The 22,991-nt window shown below is 33.1% G+C and overlaps 1 protein-coding gene across 1 annotated transcript in view; it reads right to left on the bottom strand.

Annotated features, from left to right (window-relative positions):
• nAChRalpha2 (nicotinic acetylcholine receptor alpha2) overlaps positions 1–22,991 on the bottom strand; it is a 342,153-nt gene that overhangs the window by 118,974 nt on the left and 200,188 nt on the right. The window contains exon 2 of the mRNA XM_089642553.1: positions 7,603–7,647. Within this exon, the coding sequence (XP_089498679.1) occupies positions 7,603–7,647 (45 nt within the window). The remainder of the gene's footprint in view (positions 1–7,602; positions 7,648–22,991) is intronic.

Raw genomic sequence — 22,991 nt, 5'->3', positions numbered from 1 at the left:
GCTTCGTTGTTTATGAACATTTTAGATGTTTTTTGTCGTCACAATGAATTCAATGTTTTCCGGGTCTGTCTGTTTATTCTATTTTGACTTTGAAGTACGATGTCTCTGTTATCATTTTTGACGATAGGTACCATTTCTTTTGCTGTTAATGTGAATTAATAAGGTTTATGAAATCCATTTTTTTCTCAACAACAGTAATGAACTCAAGCCAACTTTTAAATCTATCTCTCCTGGTTTGCGGCATCAGATGTAATGATCTGCCCTTTCTACTTCAAACTTTTCCTTCTCTTCTTTCTACGATACATTTTCCTTAAGTCCCGTAGGTAACTTTTCCATAAGGCTTTGGTTATATATATATCCGGGGTAGGAAGGTCCTCCCTGCCGTCTTTTCTTTATTACACACCCCTTCAAGTGTGTACATCCTAGTTTGTCTACGTGACGTACGACCTTGAACGTACTCATTTCACGTGACGGTTCAGTATAAAAAGGCTTCACCGAACGTTGTGTTGGGTTTTTGTTTCTCGGTTTAGAAACCTAGTTATTTATGTTTTGTGTGGTATCCCTTGGTTCTTTTGAGATAGAGTGAGTTGAATCCATTACCGCTGTTTTTCAAAACCATTTCATAATCCTTATCTTCTAAGTCGCCTGCTCACCCCCCCCTAGCTACTCGATTCTACCTATCGTAGGGTAATGTGAATATAATAAAGTGTTAGATTTTATATATGTGATATACATACGATAAATTTATGGTGTTAGTTGTCGGCGCCATCCATGTATATATTTTGGGAGGGGAAGGAGAGGAAAGGAAATGAATTTTTTTCAAGTTAAGATTGACTCCTCCGCTTACCAAACAAAACTGATGGATGATAATTCGAACAAGGCAATCGATATCTGCGTGTCTGGATATCACAACCGGCCGGGTCTCCCCTTGTTCCAAATCGGCAACCTTCACGCCAGAATAAAGAAAACCAGGTCTCTTCACCAATTTCAGAATTGCCCCAATCTCAAACACCTCCAGGATAAACTACTTTACTGAGTGTAGAAGGGGAAAACCATAACATCCCTTTATCACGAATCTAGTCGCGAAAGTGTGACACGTAAGGTCCTAAGTTACGAGCCACCTCTAGAAAACATTGTAACTCCCACGTCGTCGGGGATTTACATCCCTTTCTAGGTCAATACATATATAACACACGACGATCTTGTCGACATTTTGCCCGCTTATTAACGATAGGTTGTGTGCCTACCCATTCAGCCAATTATCATGTGAGATATATGTAAGGTCTACTCGATATGCCAAATTTGGGATGAGGACTGTCTGTATTTTAATATTTGGTTCCAGTATTTATTTTATGAGGTTACTAGCATCCTCGTGTATTAGGTATGGGTAACTCCTACTGAATACCTATCCTCTCAGGTAAGGTATAAACGGATAATTGGTTTGATGTTTTGCATTTAATTTAAAGAGGCTGCCTACCTCTCGAAAGATACCTGTTGAGAAAAGTTGTTCGGTTGGTAGTTTTATTTCGGAGATTACCATCTCCCTCTTTCGACTTTAGATTTGTTTTCGTGCATCCCAATTCGTAACTTAGAAAGTCAAACAATAGATGAAAAGTATTAAATTAGAAAAGTCAAATAACAGAAGAAAAGTTTTCATTTTGTTCCGTCTGGTTGCATCCGAACGCTTTCAATTTGGGACGGCATACGCTAGCAAAACTTCCCCTTTGACTGACTGTACTCCGCGCCTCTCGGCCTATATATGAAAAGTCATTGGCCTGTCTCTCACTCACAGCTGATTGACAATCCGTCTAGGGTATTCCTTTTAATGATAACATTATTTGGACGGCAGGTGTCGTAAACTTAGTTGTATCCGTCTTTTAAAGGGGGTCCTCTGGAATTTAATAAATAATATAAAAAACTCACCCAGTTAGGCACCTCTCATTCTCAGCGTGAAGCTTACCTGGTTACACTATATAGCTAAATCACTTTAATTTTCGACCTCCTCCCTACGCTTATAAAAGGGTAATTAAATATTCCTGTAAATAAAATTGTACCTCCCTAATCTGTTAGGATTCGAACCCACAGTTAATAATCTATTTGATTCTCTGGGTTTCGGTCTCCGTGGATAGAATGCCATCTCGCCAAATCAATAACTTAGCCCGATTAAACACTTCCTGCCTTTATATGTTCACTTTGTTTTAAAAACGCGATCATTATTTTTATTATTTTCATGTTTTTAAGACAAGTAATTTAGTTTGAACTACACATTTAAATCAACACAACTTTATAACACAATCGCGATTGCACAACACCGGGCGCCCCTGAGGTGGGTTTTTACAAAACGGCGCTCTACAAATTATCCGATTGTTCCTTATTGTCATTATTATTAATTGTTTTCTCACTGAGTCGAATCACTTTCACTTCACACAAACACCGGATCAATAATCTTTCACTTTAATTCAATATTCCGCAATATTCTCTAATACCATTTGAATTCAATAATTAACTGCAATTTCAAACAACACTTCTGATTTGTATCCCTTTCTCGGGGCTGTCAATCCACCAAAGTTCAAAACTCGACTGCCCTCCGATCTCTCCTTTCCCGTGGGAATCTGTTTACTCAAGGCCTGTCTGTCAATAAATCTTCCGTCGTTGTTTAAACAAAAAATTTTTAAAGCACGTTATTTTATTATTTATCGTTTATTTTTGTGGATGTCCAAAACATCACAAGTGTAAGGTTATACAGGAATTACACAAAATCAATATAAAAAAAATACTTAAAGCACACCGAAATTTGAAAAAAATAAAAGGTTTTCTTTACTGTAAGAATAATGTTATAATATATTTATGTAATAAAGTCAGAAGGGTTTATTCACCTCGTGGGTTCAAAATTTGTGTGGAATTTTCAAACCTCTAGATTTATCCTAAACCGAATAAGCCAACAAATTATGTAGATTGAGAAGTTCTGAAGGGAAATCAAAATAAACATAAATGAACGTATTCTAAAACATTGTTTTCTTCTCTGTTTAATATTTATTAATAAATAGTGAAAATGGTGAAAGTAATAATGTCGAAAATATTAACAATGTACTAAAATATCTCATTTAAAATCAGGGTCCCTCTTATCCTTATCAAAATGACTACAGCGCATTTGTGCTTGGGTTGAAAGGATACGGGTTAGTTCCTACCCTGCGCGAAATTAATATGAAAAAGAATTGTGAAAAATGTTAACCACAAATTTTTTTTAACATAATACAACTATTTTGAAATTTCTCTGCTGAAGAATGAACTAGGAAGGAAACTGAAGTCAATTCTACCAACAGAGCCAAATCCCGATTGGATAAGATCCTGTCATCGAATTTCAGAGAAATGCGTATATGTCTGCATTTGTGCATGTGATTGACACCGAATATCGATAGAATGTAAAGTCATTTACAACTAGTCTATTCGAGTTTCAGCTCGATCGGATGTCGGAATGTGGTTTAATTTTCACTTCCAAGGCTTGCAATCATTCACTACAGCAAAATTGAAATTTATGATGTGTTGTCGGGTTATTTTAATGCGATTCGATTGCATGTTTTCTTAGTTGTTGAGCATTTTTGTACTCTGACACTGGCAGCCCAAAAATTTTTGTATTAACTAAAAAACGTGTTGAACGATCAAAGTGTTTGTGCATTAGATTTTTTTAAACCCTTTCACACCCGCATTATTGTTTCCACATATATAAAATATGTAATGCTTGATAATACCTCTGAAAATTATTTGAAAATTTTTGGTAATTAATTTTTTTTTTTTTTGAAATTTTTGTATGTTAATTTGGATTAACATTGGGCGTCAGAGGGTATTTTTTAAATAGAAAGGTAAAATAAACATAAAACAAAAGAAATACAAATAACTGTTTCATGTCAAAAATGCACATTTACAATGAAGTGATAATCGCTGAAGGTACAAACAAATAACATTTAAACTAAAATTCATTCAGAAATAAAGAAATAATCAAGGATAATAAATCTTTAAAAATCGCCATACTAGTCGAAAACATGTCCGTCACTACCAGTGTTAATTTGAATGAACATTGAAATTCATTTACAATATTCTGGGAAATTACTGTGATCAGTGAATTGAACTGATGTTATTATTATAGAACACATCTTAATGCGTTAAAATATTTGTAATTCGAGTATAAAATATTTATATCTCACCTTAAATTAAGTAATCAATGACAGCAGAAATTCGATGAAACTCACAATCAGCAGATATCAAAATATTTATCGTTGTTGTGGCGGGAATAAGGATTTCAACCGAGTGGAAAAAATAGATGACACAGAAAAGAATACAAGCTATAAGAAAACTAAAACATTGTTTTTCTCAATCGCTATCGTTAAGGAAAAAAAATCACAAAGTTCATGTTAATTTGAATTAACACTGGGGCTGAAAAGGTTAAAGATGTAAGGTAAAAAAAATTGTGAAAAATCACGCCCATTTTAAGCATACAAACAAGTTAAAAAACACAATGGCCATAATATATTAAACCCACACAACAAGCTTTTTTGTGGGAATATTTTATAAAACTAATTTACTACGCACAATAAAGACGCCGTAACGTAGAAAGTTTTCTTTCAGGTACTTAAGTAGTTGACCCATCTCATTACATTTTTGCGTGTCTAAGGATATTACCCCTGGCTACACCCATCTACACATATCCTGGGTATGACGAATTACCACTCCTTAGAGACACGTAGATGTATTGCTCTGATTAAATATTTTTATCTCTTAATTTTAAATATCTGACAATGAGATTCTGGCTCAAATAATTTTCTTTGTACCAGAGTCTTACTCTCGAAGACGTCGCCATAGCCACTTTTATTGAGCTAGCCGCACTAATTTGTTCATGAACTCACCGTGTGGAGTGCCACGGACTTTCTAAATATACAGGGTTTTCCAATAAGAGGTGTTATTTTGATATTCAATCGTAAAAGATCAATGGTTTCGTTGCTTGTGTGGCACGTAGCGTCGATTTGTTGAAATTAAACGTTGTCCAGATCAATACCATCCAATTCCGGTCACAAAAAATCCATTAATCATCTCTCGATAGCGCAATCCATTCACCGTAACTGTTGCTCCAGCCTCATTTTCGAAAAAATAAGGTCTAATGACTCCGCCGGACCATAAACCGCACCAAACAGTCACACGTTGAGGATAAAGAGGCTTTTCAACAATAACTCTTGGGTTTTCCGAGCCCCAGATGCGACAATTTTGCTTTTTGACGAAGCCACCGAGGTGGAAATGGGCCTCATCATTCAAGATGATTTGCATTTGATTCACTCAAGTGAATTTTAATAATTTAAATGCGTTGTTAAAGCGTGTATTGTTAATTTTTTTATTAATGGCAAAGTTTCTTCTTGTCAAATGTCAAAAAAAGACAGCTTCAAAAGTAACATCTACCGAAATAGCGGGCTATTTAAAATAACACCTCTGATTGGAAAACCCTGTAGTTGATCAAAATATCGAAGTTTTTCATTTGCTACAATGCTCTTACAAGGTTTTTGTCACTGCAAATACATTTTATAAACGTTACAATTACACCGATCTAGACCCCAATCGGTATTGTTATTAAAAGTTTACAAATTGATTAGAATATAAATAACATTTTTGTTTTGTTAGGATCCTTTGTAAAAAATTACATGCTTTTTCTAATGCAATATTTACCAGAAATTACTGTTGTATATTCTCAGAAGTTGTAAAAATTTACGAACGTCTTATTTAGATGTTAGGGTAGTATATCTCGAAATCGGATTATTATTTTTAAAAAACTCTGGGATATAAACATACTGCAGACCCTTTTAATTTAGAAGATCGTAATTCGAACTGGTGGACAGCTGAAAGGCCAATAGCTTTAGAAGTAGGCGGTTATAAGAATATATCTACACCTTGATCTTGAATAGCAGTGTTATTTATCTTGATATTGTAGAACTCTACAATATCGGTAGTTTCGCAAATATACAACTAATTCCTTCTGTGTGTCACAGAGCTAATTATTATCTAATGATATCACAAATATATTATGAGACATCTTGTTAGTTAACGTATTTAATTAGTAATAACATCGACCAAGTATTATATCGAAGGTTATATATTTATAATCATATTCGCTGCATATAAGATTAAAACAATCAACACGTAAAAAAAACGTTTTTTACTACAGTTTATCTATTTTCATTAATTTCTAGATGTGTAAAAAAACATATGATTTTTTAAAAAGTTTTTTCATGTTATAAAATTTTACATCTTATACTTTATATATTATTTTCAAGGACTAGTATAATATTATTTACTACTTACATACTAAAATTTGGACTTCACAACATTGAGACATAATCCACAAAAAACTGCAAGACTTTTAGCTTCCTTATCAATTACCGGGATTTCATTGAACATTTTAAAACCTTTAAAATAAATATTGTTTTGTGTTCCCATTAAATGTGTTTTAGGAAGCCTTAAATCGTTGCAGTTTCTCGTAGGATATAAATGAACTGTACTATTAATTCTAACACTCTTTGACATATAGTAAGGTAACATTTTATTTTTTAACTTATAAATAAACACTAGGTTATTATAAACTAATCGTTGCCACACACTTAAAAGATTGAGTTGACGTTGCATGGTATTTATCTTGGTTTACCTGCTGCAACACTGATTTGACTGAGAAAATTTGTCCTAGGAATTGGTGTCAACAGCGCTTACAACTGAGATAAATCCCAATTGGGTAGTACCGAAATTTATTTCATATATCAACTGCTGTAATGTTATCCAATTTCAGAAAAATGTGTATATGTCCGTGTGTGATACGTGATTGTCACCAAAATTGATTTGATGCTGCTGCGTTTCAGCTCGTTCGGAAATGGGTTGGTTTCTGCTTTCAAGATTTGAATTCATTTATTCCCGAAAACAAAAGGAAAATTCAAATAGATGTATTTAAAAATGAGAATTATCTTGTAGCACATTCGAAATAACATGTTTTTTACGATTAAAAAGACAAGAGGTTTGTACTTACACACTTAACATGTTCATTGTTCAAGCCACACGTTAGTTGTGAGAATTTCTACTTAAATGTTCAAGCCACACGTTGGTTGTGAGAACCGTTGAAGAATGTTGACCGGTCGGTGGCCGAGTTGACATCGCGCTTAGGTCCAACTCGGGCGTAGTGTGTTCAATTCCTCGGCTGGCTAAGTCCTCCATCGCAACATAAGCAATATTTTCAGCTTACTGTGGTGGTAGTAGGAGATTTTCAAATATTGTCAGGTTATTCGTAACCCGGGAATGTTTGTCTTTCTTTAAAAAATATAAATAAATTCGTAATTACATGTTCAAGCCACACGTTGGTTGTGAGAATTTGTACTTACATGGTCAAGCCACACTTGGTTGTGAGAATTTGTACTTACATGTTCAAGCCACACGTTGGTTGTGAGAATTTGTATTTAAATGTTCAAGGCACACGTTGGTTGTGAGAATTTGTACTTACATGTTCAAGCCACACGTTGGTTGTGAGAATTTGTATTTAAATGTTTAAGCCACACGTTGGTTGTGAGAATTTGTACTTACATGTTCAAGCCACACGTTGGTTGTGAGAATTTGATCCTTAAGATTCTGGAATAAAAGAAAAAATGAAATTAGATATGACACACAGGCAATTATTGTTCTTGGTAAAATGGGTAGGCACAAATAAAGACGCTTTTAGACTAAATTAACCCTTCTATGAGGACTGTTTTTTTGGGAGGAAAAACAAAAACAAAAATAGAGGATAATCAAGATAATGTATTCATTAAACATTAAAAATAATAATAGTCTAAACTGACTTTTGAACAAAAAAAATATTGAAAGAAACAAAATACAGAACTGAAACATTAAACCAATCAACTACTTGAACAAGTTTTTGTTCATTTATTTATTTGTGGGAAACAAACTTCTTTTATAATACAAAGAAAAACAAGGTTAAGCCAATAAAATTTCTGAAACTAATATAAATAGATTTATTTAATTTATTTATTAATGTTAAACGCCCTAGTTTGCTTTTATATGTTAAATAACAGAAATTATATTAAAAACTTCGAGTTTAAATTATACGTGGATATAAAGTTGCACTTAAGTACATATAGTATATGATAAGACAAAAAAATCAGAAACCAGTTATTTAATTGCAGATGGCACAGTAATAAATATTTTTTTCTTTAAAACTAATATAAGAAGGTAAAGAGAAGAGGATTATAAGATAAGGATAGGAGATGCTGTCTTTATATTCTTTGTTCATTCAACAATTTGTGATGGTACGCGTTTTCCGATCGAAATTTTTAAAGTTTATTTAGTAGTGTCGATATTACGAGATTGTGTGTTTCCTTAAGTATAGTTCTGTATGCGGGCAAATAAAAAAAAGGTTTTCACAAAATAAACAAATTTAAAATCTGAAAATATTTGTTTTGTAAAACTGGTTTTATTGAATATGCCATTGAATTTGCGTTCTATTATTGTCGTAAGGTTACAAAAAGGTATCTCAGGTTTTTTTTAGTGTATATATTATTTTACATGATGAAATTGCGTTATTTCACAATTTATTCATTTAAAATAATATATAGTACCTATGTATACTTACGAAACGTTCCAGAGTGGAAGATACTCGCGATTTCGCCCTGGTGATAAACCACCATTCAAAATCGAAATGTTGCTTGAAATGGTTTTAGCTATGTTTGGTGACCAGATCTGAATAGATAAAGATAAAAAGATAAAATATCCCTGTTCATCTTCTTCCTCTCGCTACTCCCCACTACCTGCAGCTAACTCCAATTGGGGTTGCCATAGTCTCACTGGTTGAGCAGCAGGGATTCTTGTGCCGCACTATTTCGTTTACAATGAACAATTTTTAGTTAAATGTTTAAAGTAACACTTTATCTTTTCAACAGTCAAAATGGCATTCATGAATTAGGATCACAGTGAACTGACTACAAAAACTTGTGTTTTCAGTTAAGCTACGTTTCGGTAATACCGTTTTCATGTTTATTAGTCATACGAAGCTCTATCTCGAATATAAAGCCGTTTAAGAGACACATGTTGGCATATCTTTTAGGCTTACAGCGGGACATATGAGCATGCTAATCTATTTGCGTTTATCTCAAAACTTTGATATTGATCCTGTCACAAATTCCCATTTAAAAAAACTAGAAAACATTGGTATCAAAGGCAAGGAACTCCAATTGATGGATAGTAATATGACTACCAGAATACAGCAAGTCAGAAGTAATCACCATACTAGCAAGTCACTGCTGATTACATGTGGAGTTCCAAAAGGAAGCATACTGGAGCCCGTTCTATTTACTATTTACATAAAAGATCTATGCAAGATGAAAATAGAAAATAGAAATTGTTAGTTTTACGGACAATATAGTTTTACTATTCAAATCTAAAGATTGGGCTAAGGTTTACAATATAGAGGAATCACGCAATTAAAAACGTGTTAAACACGATCTTACAAATCTTAAAAACAAAATTTACTATGTGCTGTGTTAAGAAGACAGCCAAATAATTTGACAAACACCATAAGAACACATGAACATGAACATCCGCGATTGCCCTACTCTAGAAAAAAACTGACCAAGTAAAATATCTGAAAATCATACTAGACCATAACCTCAGATGGATACATCATATAAAACACATAAACTAAATAAACTCCTCTAAACAATACACATTTTGCTGAACATAAGAAACACATTTAAACTAAAAAAATATATTACGCACTTTGCAAATCCGTAATAGATTACGGTACAATTGCCTGGGGAGAAGAAACAAAGTCAGCTATCGGTCATATGGAAATGAGTATTTTTTATTGTTGTTGATTTTATAAAGATCAGTTAGTGTACTGTTAAAAACAAATTGATAGTGTTATTTTTGGAAAGAGATCTTTACATAGCTAGAATACTTGTTTCTTCATAGTATTTAATTTTTAAGCAGTTGGAGTCTATGATGTTTATTTCTTGAAATAATTTCATTACTGATGTATTTAACTTTACCATCATTTTGGTGTTTGTGTTTCGATGTATGGTGTGCCTTATAATTTTCGATTGTTTAAGGTGTGTATAAACAATGATATATGCAACCAGTATTCTATTAGCACAATCACATCAAACTTTTTTAAAAGCTGTTATATCATAAATTCATTAAAGTTTTTGAGCCTTTCTACTGTAAATATTGCACTTTCTGTATGTTTTGGAAGTAGTGCACATATCTTTATCTATGATCACTGAATTTGATTTGAACGCTTTAAAAAGACCAAATAGTTATAAGAGAATATTTTTAGCTGTGATTTATTTGAACTGAACGGATTAATAACACGTTTTTTAAAGAGAGAGATATTCAGACACCAACTGTCACAATAATATCTCTCTCTGGTTATATTTATAATAAAATTATTAATTGCGTTTGAACCCGCGACCTACGAATTACTAGTCGAGAGCCTTGCCTGTCGACTACGGAGGCCATTAAATAACATCTCAACGAAATATCTTTGGCTTAAGGGTGTTTCGTAGATGTTGTTTGTCCGTGTTGATTTGTAGTGAAAAATAAATTAAAAAGAATTTCATTTAATTTATTTACTGAATTTTTGCTGAAATTCACAGCAAAATATTCCCACTTTTGATATGCCGTTCCAACTACCCGTCGCTGGCAAGCCAATTATTGCATGGCAGCAGTCAAAGCTACGAAATATTTCATTGAACGTCGTTCCGGGGAGCTTTCATTATCCACAACTGTCATTCTCATCTTCAGCCAGTGTCGGAATAGCTACAATGTAGCGGCGACAATGCCTATGGGCTTCTCTTTCAATGGGCGTCTCTGTCAATGGTTTCATATACTTATGTTTATTAAATGTTTTCGGGCATTTTTATGGCGCTGTCTACTCAAAACTATTCACGCAGCTTCAGAACGCGATCAAATGTTTTCTGGAGTTAAAAAAAACACCTTTCCATCAATCGATCTACCATCAAATTTTGATAGAGAACATTGAAAAAAAATGACAGCTTCAAAAGTAACATCTACCGAAATAGCGGGCTATTCAAAATAACACCTCTTATTGGAAAACCCTGTATTATGATTAGAAACCAGTTAGAATTTAACTCAACCATTTGGAATGCATTTTATAATATAAGACATTGTACCTACTGCTACAGATCGTCTTCAGTAGAGAAGTTAATCATTGTGTTTATATGTATTTTTGGATGAGAAATGTGAAAAAAAAATCTTTGAAAAACTTTTTTTTGTCTTGAACTTTCCTATATTTCAAGCTGGAACCAACCACACAAATTTACAAAATTTCATTGAAATCGGTTGGGCGGTTTCGAAGATTAGCGTATAAGAACACAGTGACACGTGATTTTTTTATATTAAGATTATGAAAGAGAAAAAATCATATGTTTTTTCTCCGGGAAACATTTAATCCTTAGATAAAATATGTTACTCTTTCCAAAAGTAAATTTTCATTTTTTTTATTTTGAACTCCGTGAAAAGGGCGTATTTCGTGTTCGTTGATGATGTGTCGGGGTAATACATGATCGGGATAAAATACTGTCTGATACGGAGTCTCATAATTTGTAATTGTTCAACAGTCCTTAATCCGGTACTGTTTACAGACTCCTTTCTCCCTGCATTCGCCGGAACCGAGCCGCTGTGGAAACATCACATCTCGCGACAAGGGTTTAGCTTTGAAGGCTCCCATTGCCTACGGGAAACTAAGAACAAGGCTTCAATAATTATCTCAGTTTTACGTCACCAAAGCGGTTCAAACAAGATTGGAATCTAGATTTTGCAAATCGAATTTTATTCAAAGATTATCTTTCCAAAATAATATACCTAATAATATTCTATTTAAAATAGTTAAACTTTTTTCAATATTCAATGTAGGTACAAAAGACAAAATCTATTTAAAAAAATACAGTGTGTGGCAAGCCTACGCACGACGGAAGTGAAACTTTTAGTATTCATCTCTCTCTCTTTTCATTTCATTCTCTCTTTTTTTCTGTCTATTGACATATTTATAAGTAGCATGTGATAAAAAAATCAAAAGTTATAAAAATATGAGATTCGAACCCGGGTCCTGCATAACGAGTGTCGAACGCTGTGCCTCTAGACCGCGAGGAGAGGTATCTCGCGCGACGAGAACCGCGTATACAACGTGTACCTCTCAATTGACTTGTCCCGCGAAAATTTTCGTTTTCAAACACGGCAAATGAATAATATCACATAACGTCTCGTTAACGCTTTATGTAGGGTCGAATCGAAGATATATCGGCAGTGTGAAGTCATATCTGTCGTTTTTCAAAATATTTCCGTATATTTGTCCGTTTTGGAAAAGATCTATCGTGTTTTAACAAGCTCATACCCGTATGGAGTCTGAATTTGAAAAACATTTCTAAATTTTGAAAAAATCACTTCCGGCTGTGTTTTTTACTAAAAAAACTTGTCACGCACGTCTGCAAGGGTAATTAGTCGCGTTATCGGCCTTGATTAGTAATTTTAATGATTCAAAATAAAAATAATTAATCAAAATACCGAGCGACTCTACCGGCTCGATTTGTAAGCTATATTTCGACCAAAATATCATATAGGTACCGACCGTTACTTCTAGCCAATTCTAGAGTCTCACTAAATGGATTTAGACATTTCGGGAGACTCGGTTAAAATTAACAAATTTATGTAATTTTTTACTACATTATTACAAATCATGTAGATATCTTCTTATATGTATGCCTGACAAAGTCGCAGCACGAGAGCATTTTATCACTTTTCCTCGTATTAAAAAAATCACAAAAAGAAAAAAAAAATAGTTAAAGCGGGGATCGAACCTCGGTTTTTCACGACGTCAGTCGGGCGCTCTGCCTCTAGACCGTGAAGCTGAGTTTGGAGAGTGACCTAAACTAGGTATATAATATTAGCTAGGCTCCTATAGCGAAATGATCACGGTTTTTCGTGACGGTCATGAGTCGGTTTTACTCCGGTCCTCGAAAATGCATAACGCGCGTAAAGAAGTTTCACTTCGCAAATCAATATTTAAAATTTTAAACATTAAATTAAATAAATTTCTTTTCTATATTTCAGCAAAATATTAAATCCTAAAATTTGATACCAAACACTTTCAAAATACCTACCTCTATCTAGGTATAACTTACTCAAAGAACCTTAATTAATGTTTTATTTTTATAAAATAATCATTGCAGAAGAAGTCAATAGATGTCGCACATTAAAATAAAAATAAGATATATTTATCTAAGACACTGTCTAGATTGCATTTAGTTCGAGTTCAATCTGGCGATCATACATAAAGATAGCAGCCAATAAAAAATGTGTTGTGAGAAAATTAAGAAAATGTTGATAGTTCTTATTCGAAGTGTGATTCAGATAAATATGAAGGAGATAGGGTCCCATTAGCTCAGTTGGTAGAGCAGTGCCCCAGCAAGGCAAGGATCTTGGGTTCGAGTCCTAGATGTCACCATGTTTTTTTTCTGATTTTTCTGTTTCAAATTTTTGTTTAGGAATTGCTTCACTAATAAGTCCTCCATTAAATTGAAAAGTTAGATAGAGTGGTAAGGATCCTCGGAACTGAGAGTCCCAGAGTGCTAAATACATACTCTCAGCATGCAACCGGTAAATAACGCCAAAAAAAAATGAAGATAGATGGAATGGTAAGGATCCTTGGAACTGGGGATTCTAGAGTGCTAAATACTTACTGTAAGCATCGACTCTTACATTACACCAAATAAACAATATGAATATAGGGTTATATAAAGTCATGGAAAGTGATGCAACAAGAACTTTTTAACTGGGTTAAGTAGGTTAGGTAAGGTTATGTTAAAAAATAATTTTTGATCGTTTTTAATGACTTTATATAACTTTTTAAATGTGTGTTGATTAATCGCTGTGTTGAGTTATCATGGAACCGAAGATAGATGGAGTGGTAAGGATCCTCGGAACTGAGGGTCCCAGATTGCTAAATATGTACTCTTGGCATCGACCTTTTAATACTATTGCAGCATATTTTCGGGAGGTCCTTACTGCAATGACCTTCTTAGAAGAGCCGCCACTGGTTCTTGCCAATGTTCTAAATTTCAAATACTTTTCCAGCAAGGCAATAATTAAGTAGGAACTGGATAAATGACATCCCAGTAGGAACTAAGCATAGTCTCATCTCAAAACCAAACAGATTTCATAAATAGCTTACGCCTAAATTGATTGAATTTGTGTAAATGTCAAAGCATTATGTATACAGAGCACTAACCGTTGGCATATGTACCTTTAACAGAAAACATTCGAATATATTGTTTTCCATACTGATTGATTTTGTGGACGTTTTTCTATTGGTAAAAATTCAGTCGCATCTGTCACAAATAAAATACTCCGGACATTGTTTCAACTTTACCATGAACTGACGCTGTCAATATCTGGCCGCTCCATGACCAACCCTTGCCCCAAGGGATGTGTCCGATATAAAAGAGGATAGCAAAAAAATTGGATCGTTAAATTTAGAATCCACTCGATCGATGGAGATTTCCGGGAGTTCGGTTTCCAATAATTCAGCCATTCGATTTAATTAACGTCATATCACCACAAATTAATATGGAAACATATGAACTGCTAACTGCGGTCTAACGACAATGAATCTACCGCTTATCCCATATTTTTAGGTTTTATATAAAATATACCTTTTTAATTCATACAAATCCTGTACCTAATTTTGTAATCAATCACTAATTTTTGTTTATTTACTTATAAAATCAATGCAAAATTGTTAAAGTTTTTTATTGTTTTCGTCAAATCGATAAAAAGCATATAAAAACAATTCAGGAATCAAATTGTGTTATTCCAAATAAAAATAATGTTTATTATATTTGCAATACTTTTCAGAGTGACAATTTCAATTTATTTTATGAAGCGTGGTGTAATTGAATGTGTCATATTAAGATATCATCAGTTTGTACTATAAAAGTAAGTGGATAATGTACGTGCCGCTAAAACTCAAAAACGAGTCCTGGTAAGAACAAGGGATTTATATGGTGTGGTAGCCCTCTATCCCCCATCCATGAAGAAGTTTCCCGTTTTTACCCGAAGGGCATGCTTTTGAAGATGCCCTCTAGAAATTTCTAGAACAACCCAGAATATTCGAGAGTATTCGAGAGCATTCCACAACATTCTAGAACATCCTGGAACATTATGGAATGTTCGGGAATAGTCTGGAACATCCCAGATCTTAATAAACTAAAATAGGATTTACAGGCAGTTTCCTGGTAAACTTTTAGTAAATTCTTAGTCGTGATAATACATTGGTATCTGTTCCGACTTTAGCCAAGAATCAAACCAACGAAAATGCCACCTGTATCTGTATTGAGTAATTGAAATATCCGACAGATGTCTCCCCTAAGGGCAATAATTGTGATTATGTACCAATTACATTCAAATGAATTAGTTTATAAATAGGCTTGCAAGCCCATTTTCTTTCTCTTCTCTCTCTAAATAACGGATCAATAACAACAATGAAATAATTACGGAATTCGAGGGTGGTCGTTTTTTTGTTACCAGTGATGTGTGTTCTAAAGAATAAAACTTATCAATTATATTTCGTAGTATCATTAATTTAACGAGACCATTATTGTAACAGTATCTCTAAATAGTATAAAACAGTATTTTTTGCGCGTAGTTCTTCTAAATTATGCAACGGAGTCTAATAGGGTTTTCACTCTCATTTAAAGAATTTCTTTCGGAAGGTTTATTAATATATACAGGGTATTCCAATAAGAGGTGTTATTTTAATATTCAATCGTAAAAGATCAATGGTTTCGTTGCTTGTGTGGCACGTAGTGCCGTCTTGTTGAAAGTAAACGTTGTCCAAATCAAAACCATTCAATTTCGGCCATAAAACATCATTAATCATCTCTCGATAGCGCAATTCATTCACCGTAACTGTTGCTCCAGCCTCATTTTCGAAAAAGTAATCCATCAACAGCACCAAACAGTCACACGTTGAGGATAGAGAGGCTTTTTAACAATAACTCTTGGGTTTTCCGAGCCCCAGATGCGACAATTTTGCTTGTTGATGAAGCCACCGAGGTGGAAATGGGCCTCATCACTCAAGATGATTTGCATTTGATTGAGTTGTTGAAACGTGTATCGTTCCATTTTTATTAATGGCGTAGTTTTTACTTGTCAAATGTCAATTAAATGACGGCTTCAAAAGTAATATCTACCGAAATAGCGGGCTATTCAAAATAACACCTCTTATTGGAAAACCTTGTATAATACATGGATATTCATTAAAAGTAGAGAAAAGTCGATCAACGCTGAGTACACGTTAGCTTATATTTAAATAATAAATGTCAGATAGGATATAACATTAATTATGTTTAATACACAATAGTTTAAAATAACGTCAACCAAAACTCTTCATAATAATAATTCAGGAAAACATTTGTCTTATGTGCAACTACACTCACGAGTGTAATTTATTGGTAACAATAAGAAGATAGTATATACATAAAAAATTCAATTCATAACAGAATTATAAATATAAACAACAGTATGTTACATACTTACGAAATAACAGAGAAATACTCTTTTATGCACTTTTTTATTTTTGTTAAGCTCGCGATTCTTAAATTCGCTAACATCTTCAAATAATACAAATATACCTATATAGTACACATTATACACAATCGGACCAATAGTAATATACTATACACAACTAGACCAATAGTTACATAGAATACACAATGGGACCAATATTTACATACTATACATAACTAAACCAATAGTTGCATACAATATATATAACTGAACCAATAGTTACATACTATACACAATCGGACCAATAGTAACATACTATACATAACCAGACCAATAGTTACATACAATGCACAACCGGACCAATAGTTACATACTTTACATTACCGAACCAATAGTTACATACTATATAATTAACTGCCTTAAATATTTTATTTTTACTAACTTAATATACTTTATTTATTTATTTTAAATTTGTTTAATTTAACATAATTTCTACACAATCCATTTTATTAACAAAGAAAATTTGTCACATAAAATTGTAAAACGGAAGACTCAGCACGAGGTACCCGTGTTACCAAAAATATTAAAAAAAAATTCTAATGTATCAATAAAAAATATGTAATTTTTCGCTTTTGATGTTACGTTATTGTAATCAACACATGATCCGTATAACCAAGAATTTTGTTTACCGTTTGGTTTGCATTGACAGAACAGAAGAGCGTATGGAGCGTGCAGGTACGTTAAATGGAATCTTATTTCAGATCTCGGGACATTGAATATTATTGATAACTAATTTGTACAAGAATATTGCATCATAATAAATTCTAAAAAAATAGTACTAAAGGATTCATATGTCTTATACTGATTTATAAATGTGGAAATTCTAACTCTACAATTGTAAATGTTCTCCAAAATGTCCTGGAAAGAATCTCAGACTTGTGATGTGCCGAATGAAACCAATCATCTGTTCTGAATGCAATTACGAATGTTGTCCATCCAATTGTCCATCATGCGCTGCACCGCAGGGCCACATTAATTAAGTTACTGGCCGCGTTATGATAGTATTGTCCCTTGAAATTATTGGGATTTACTGAACCAATTATTTTGGAGGTTTGCGGATGTTCCGGGGTTTTGCCTTGATTCATTTAACTATGGATTCGCAATACAAAATTTTCAAAAATGTTTATACCCATAACACGTGGTAATTAGATATATTTTGCTCAACTATCCAAAATTTATTGGAAGAATGTAAGTAGACCATTTGAAGTTTTTTCTTGCAAGTAGATGGAGACCTGCTCTTTTTTTAAATCTAATTTTTACCCACGAAGGGTACCCAAAAGAAACCGAACTGATGTTGTGGGGCGCATAGTTTTTGTAGTACCGGGTCAGTATGTGAAACACCACCTTTCGGCTGGTGTGAAATTTTTGGTGACTGTTGTTTTGTCTGCTCGCCGTTTTTAATCTGCCGCTACGGTTTTTGATCTGCCAATCTGCCGCTACGATCTACCGCTAAGGTTTGCAGTCTGCCACCGACATCGGAATTGTACCGTCTTCCATCATTGCCCATTTACATTTTCCGATTGTGATGACTGTAATAGGTATGTTTCAAATATTGTACGGGAATGTTATATTTCTTTTATAAAAACATTATGAATAGCAGTAATTTTGAGTTGCACTATCCGTATACACCAGATATCCTGAAATACTTAAGAGGAAGCTACAAGCCAAAAATGTGTATATTCTTGGTATACCTTATATAATAGGTAATAGGCATTAAAATCGCTTGAAAAACGGAGTCTAGAAACGTTCGATTTCAAGCAAAAAAATGGTTTTTACTTATTTTGTAAATAATTTTACAAGAAAGCGAAAAAGTTAATCAAGTCAAAATGTCACAGATAATATAATCTTAGCTATAAAACTGTATTTTTTAAAGTTGTTTCCTTTATGCGTTCATACATTTTTATTGAAAAAATATTTTTTTTAGAAGTTTGCATTTATATTTTTTATTGAGTAATTTTTTTATTTTTTTTATTCTATTCAAGCGAAAAGACAGGAAACCTTCAATTTAACTAAAGCATATTATTTGGTTTTTATAATATACACTAATTCGTTATAAAGATTAATCAAAATAGTGATTTGGCATTAAACTTCGCCTTATGTAGTAAATTTTTCAATAACCGTTTTAAAACACTGACTTTTTCCTTGGAAATGATTTTAATTCCATTTTTAGAGAATGTTCACTTACTTACTATTCCGAGAGTGAAAATATGCTTTAAAATATAGCACCTTTTTGTTCCAAGGGAATGACGAAATGATTTCGCGTCATGTTTTGCCTAAGGGTCGAAAAACTTGAGAAATCTGACGGCTGATCGACGGACGGTTTATGCATTTTTTTATATATCAGACATGGATTATTGCCGTGATTTGAAAGGAAGGATTATATAACCTGAGAGAACGTAAAAATATAACTATGGAGTTATCAGGAAAATTAATAATTTTTGTTTGTCTTATTGATTCATAATCAAACTAGATGTAGAAAACAATTTCCAACTCCGTAAGTGAATGATCAATTGTAGTTTAATGCATTTTTAATAATACCGCGTACGAGTTCCAACTAACCAAAGCAAGTGGTATTATGGCTATGCTTTGTTGGGTATGTTGTAGAGTTGAAGGGATTGGGGAGGGGAAGGAGATGAGTAAGATGTAGGTTAGGAAGTACCTGGCTATTTAGATCTTTTCAATTCATTCGACTTATTTTATTTCAAGCCACTTTTTGTAATAAATGGCAGTCATTTACAAACTTTAAAATTTTCGGAAACTAAAAATAAAATATTTTTTGTAATTCGTTGTATTCGACCGTTTTGCATTTTGTTTGTTTGTAATTTTTTTGTACGTTCCGTTTCCGTTTCAAGATGGTTGCTGTTTAAATGGTTCAGCAAAGATTCCTTTTCAAATGTGAAAATAATTCTCATTGAAATAGTGAAGTTTCTATGGACGCATTGTATAATTCCTTATTTGAAATTAATAAAAAAAAGATTACATGAAATAAACGATCTGTAAATTGTTACTTTTTGGACGCGAGGTTTACTGATATTAATTATTAATTAAAACAACATGGATAAGATAAAACACATCGCTGGTGAAAAACCAAAAAGCTGGATTTTTTAAAGTTCTTGTTACCAATTACGCATTCTTCATAGATCTTCGACCACACTTTGAAGGCTGAATAAGGATCGCCGTTGGCTACGAGTATATTAGTATATCCCAGGCTAGCTGCTAGCTGCCAGCAGGGTGGAAGTGTTGAATCCATACGACCCACGTCAACCCTCAACCCTCCACCATCAAGCCTGAAGGGACCGCTGACAGGCTTTGACAAGAGCCATAACGCATCACTTGTCGCGCGACAGGAGACGCGTGACGCCTGCTTCGCCCGGGCTCGTGAGCTTTCTGGATATATTATATTCTACTTAAGACGACACAATACCCTAAAATAACATCGAAATCTTAACGACGTACGTGAATAAGCCGTGCACAGAAATATGCGCGCGTGGCTCTAGTGTATTGAACAGACCTACGGTTGTATTCGCCCTAGCAAACCTCTAAAATAAACTGGGAATCAGTGATAAATGGATGCAGGAAAAGATCAATTTTCTAGCAGGCCTAGAAAATTGATCTTTTCTTAGGGTTTATTTTGAATATTTCTGATAAAAATAATAATATTTGGCTAATCAATGTAGCGCCGTTTCGCTAGAAATCACCTCAAGGGCGCTGTATAAGTATATTTTTCAAATAGTTAATACTAGAACTACTGACTTATCTCTAAGACTTATATCTAGTGACTTACGACTAAGGCCTATAACTACTATCTTAATGACATATATACGAGTATTTACATATTTAACAACTTACAACTAAAATTAATATTAACAATCTAATCTTACTAACGCCAGAAGAAGAAGGAAGTTCTATTATATTAGGGTGTTTTTATTGTTAGCTTGATACTAATGTTAAATGAATGAATAAAATCAATCATCAATCTTAAACGCATTAAGATGATTCATCTGCAAACAATTAAACCGATTGACTTGTTATGTTCCTGCTGATATTGTCCATTGTCCATTGGTAGGCAAGTCAATAGCAAAATGGAATGAACGGAATCGCTAGATAATGTAACAATTACGGTATAAAAAAATAAAATAAACAAATATTTGGATAAAATGACGGATTAATGGAAATGAGTGTCTGAAAAAGTGAGTTTTTAGTTTGGATCTATATTCTGTTGGGCTGGTTATACATCTCAATTCCATAGGAAGTTTATTCCAAGCCTTAGGGCCGGATACTCCGAATGCACGATCACCAAACTTAGTGTTTGGATTTCGCTTAGGCTCTTTCAACCTTCCAGAATGTATTGCTAAAATCTCTGATGTTTCTAGAGGGATCCCTCAGGAAGATACAAATTCATCGTCTAAAAAAATAAAAACTTGTGCTTACCCCTAATTTTATAGTTAAAAAACGTTTTATAAAATTTTCAATTCTTTTTACAAAAAATATTTTTACTATAAGATACCGTGTTTATTAATCTTAAATATAAATAACTTTAATCCGTAGTAATAAAAAAAATCCATATTATCGATCAAATTCATTAATTAAAATGCGAGCTTTGAGCCAACTCCCGTTATTAGACTCGTGTGTCGCCTTAAATGCCTACCATTATAAATATGCTAATATTTATAATATATGCATTATGTAACATGAGGGCACTAAATGGATTTTATAATGGTTCTACATTTACGATATAGTATTTGTCTTAATTTAGAAGTTTTTCACAGATGAGCAGTCTAAGGAAAGAAAAAAACGAATTTATTTAAGGCTTAATTCTATTCCGATTTATAAAAAGATTGATATTGAAGGAGACGACAATTTTTCTCAGGACCTATGTCATCTTTAGACTTGCTGTATGAAGACACTTTTTAAGGAAGAGGAAAGAGAAGAAGTTCTGATAGTGAAAAAGCAATAAGGGGTTGGTAGAGATCTGGAGATCAGTGTATCTATGAGTGATCTACGTATCCATAACCGCCACTGCAGTGCAAGGCGATGGACCAGGAGAGTTCAGCTGATGAAATCAAAGAGTATTTCTCAACCGGTTTCTCCCGATCCAGCATGCTTTGCAACCTTACCCCATTAAGCCGGGCATCCGCGCTACGTCACTAAACCATTTGCAAATTAAAACCAATATACTCTATTTTTAAAATTAAATTGTTCTATTGATTGTCACATGAAGGGTGTTATGAGAGGTACCTGACTTACGAAGGATTTTTTTTATGTTTTGAAAACAAAAACACACCAAATCTCACCGGAAACCAAATTCTTTTACTACAAATAATGATACTTCACTTCACTGATACTTCAAGTACGTCTAATTCTCCTAAAACTCAATACAAATGTATATTTATGCACTTTGGAAGGAAAACAAAAAGCAGAAAGTATTCTTAAATTATTTTATTGTTTGTTTTTTAACTTAAATCTTTTGGACTTCTATGCGTCACTTTATATTGGACAGGGTTCTAACTTTACTTTATTTTGTTCTGAGATATGAGTTGTCAAAGATTGTAAGGACGATTTCTCGTAATCTTTTACTGATTTCTATTTTTTGATTTAAGGTTAAATTTTGTAAGCTATTTAAGTTTATCACATTTTAATGTCAAGTTTTTAAATAGGACGTATATTTACCATTTTATTTATTTATTTACAATTTACGGCATAATTGCCATTTACATACAAAGTTTTTTTTTTTTTTTTTTACATATACATAGTGCAGTATTAAATTTTGATGAGAAAAATTAAAGAATTAAATTTAGTTAAAACATAACAAATAAAATAACAGTAAAAAAAGAAGCAATGACAATAGCCTGTTATTTAATGACCTCATTAAAATAAGTGGCGTTAAAATGTATTATTAGTGCAGCTTTATACTTTACAAGGGGAATATTTAGTATCTGCGATTTTAGCATAAAAGTTTCCAAGTGTGTGCAATCTATTTATAACTGAGTTATATCCTGAGACTGTTTGTCACAATAATATATCTTAATAATACAGACCTTGATCTAATGGTAGGTATATGAAATTGAATCAACATTAATATATCAGGGCTATCCAACTGATAATAATTTATAATTTTGTATAAAAAACATTCTCAAATTTGCAGGTTGATTCCGTTTTTACATCCATTGGCATCTTATTAAATATAGAAGGCATAAGATAAGTAAATGTCCGTTAGCGGCATTTATTAGTAATTTTTGGAATCGATATACCTTAATTTTGACTAAACTTGTATTGTGGGTGTGATCTACCTTTTGTTTATTAGCTTCCTTTAGGCACACTCACACAACCACTTC

The sequence above is a fragment of the Hesperophylax consimilis genome, chromosome 2 (genome assembly GCF_061612785.1).
Source record: "Hesperophylax consimilis isolate HC1 chromosome 2, BYU_Hcon_1.0, whole genome shotgun sequence".
NCBI lineage: Eukaryota > Metazoa > Arthropoda > Insecta > Trichoptera > Limnephilidae > Hesperophylax > Hesperophylax consimilis.
The sequence above is the reverse complement of the archived record's forward strand: the minus strand, read 5'-3'. Positions and strand labels throughout refer to the sequence as shown.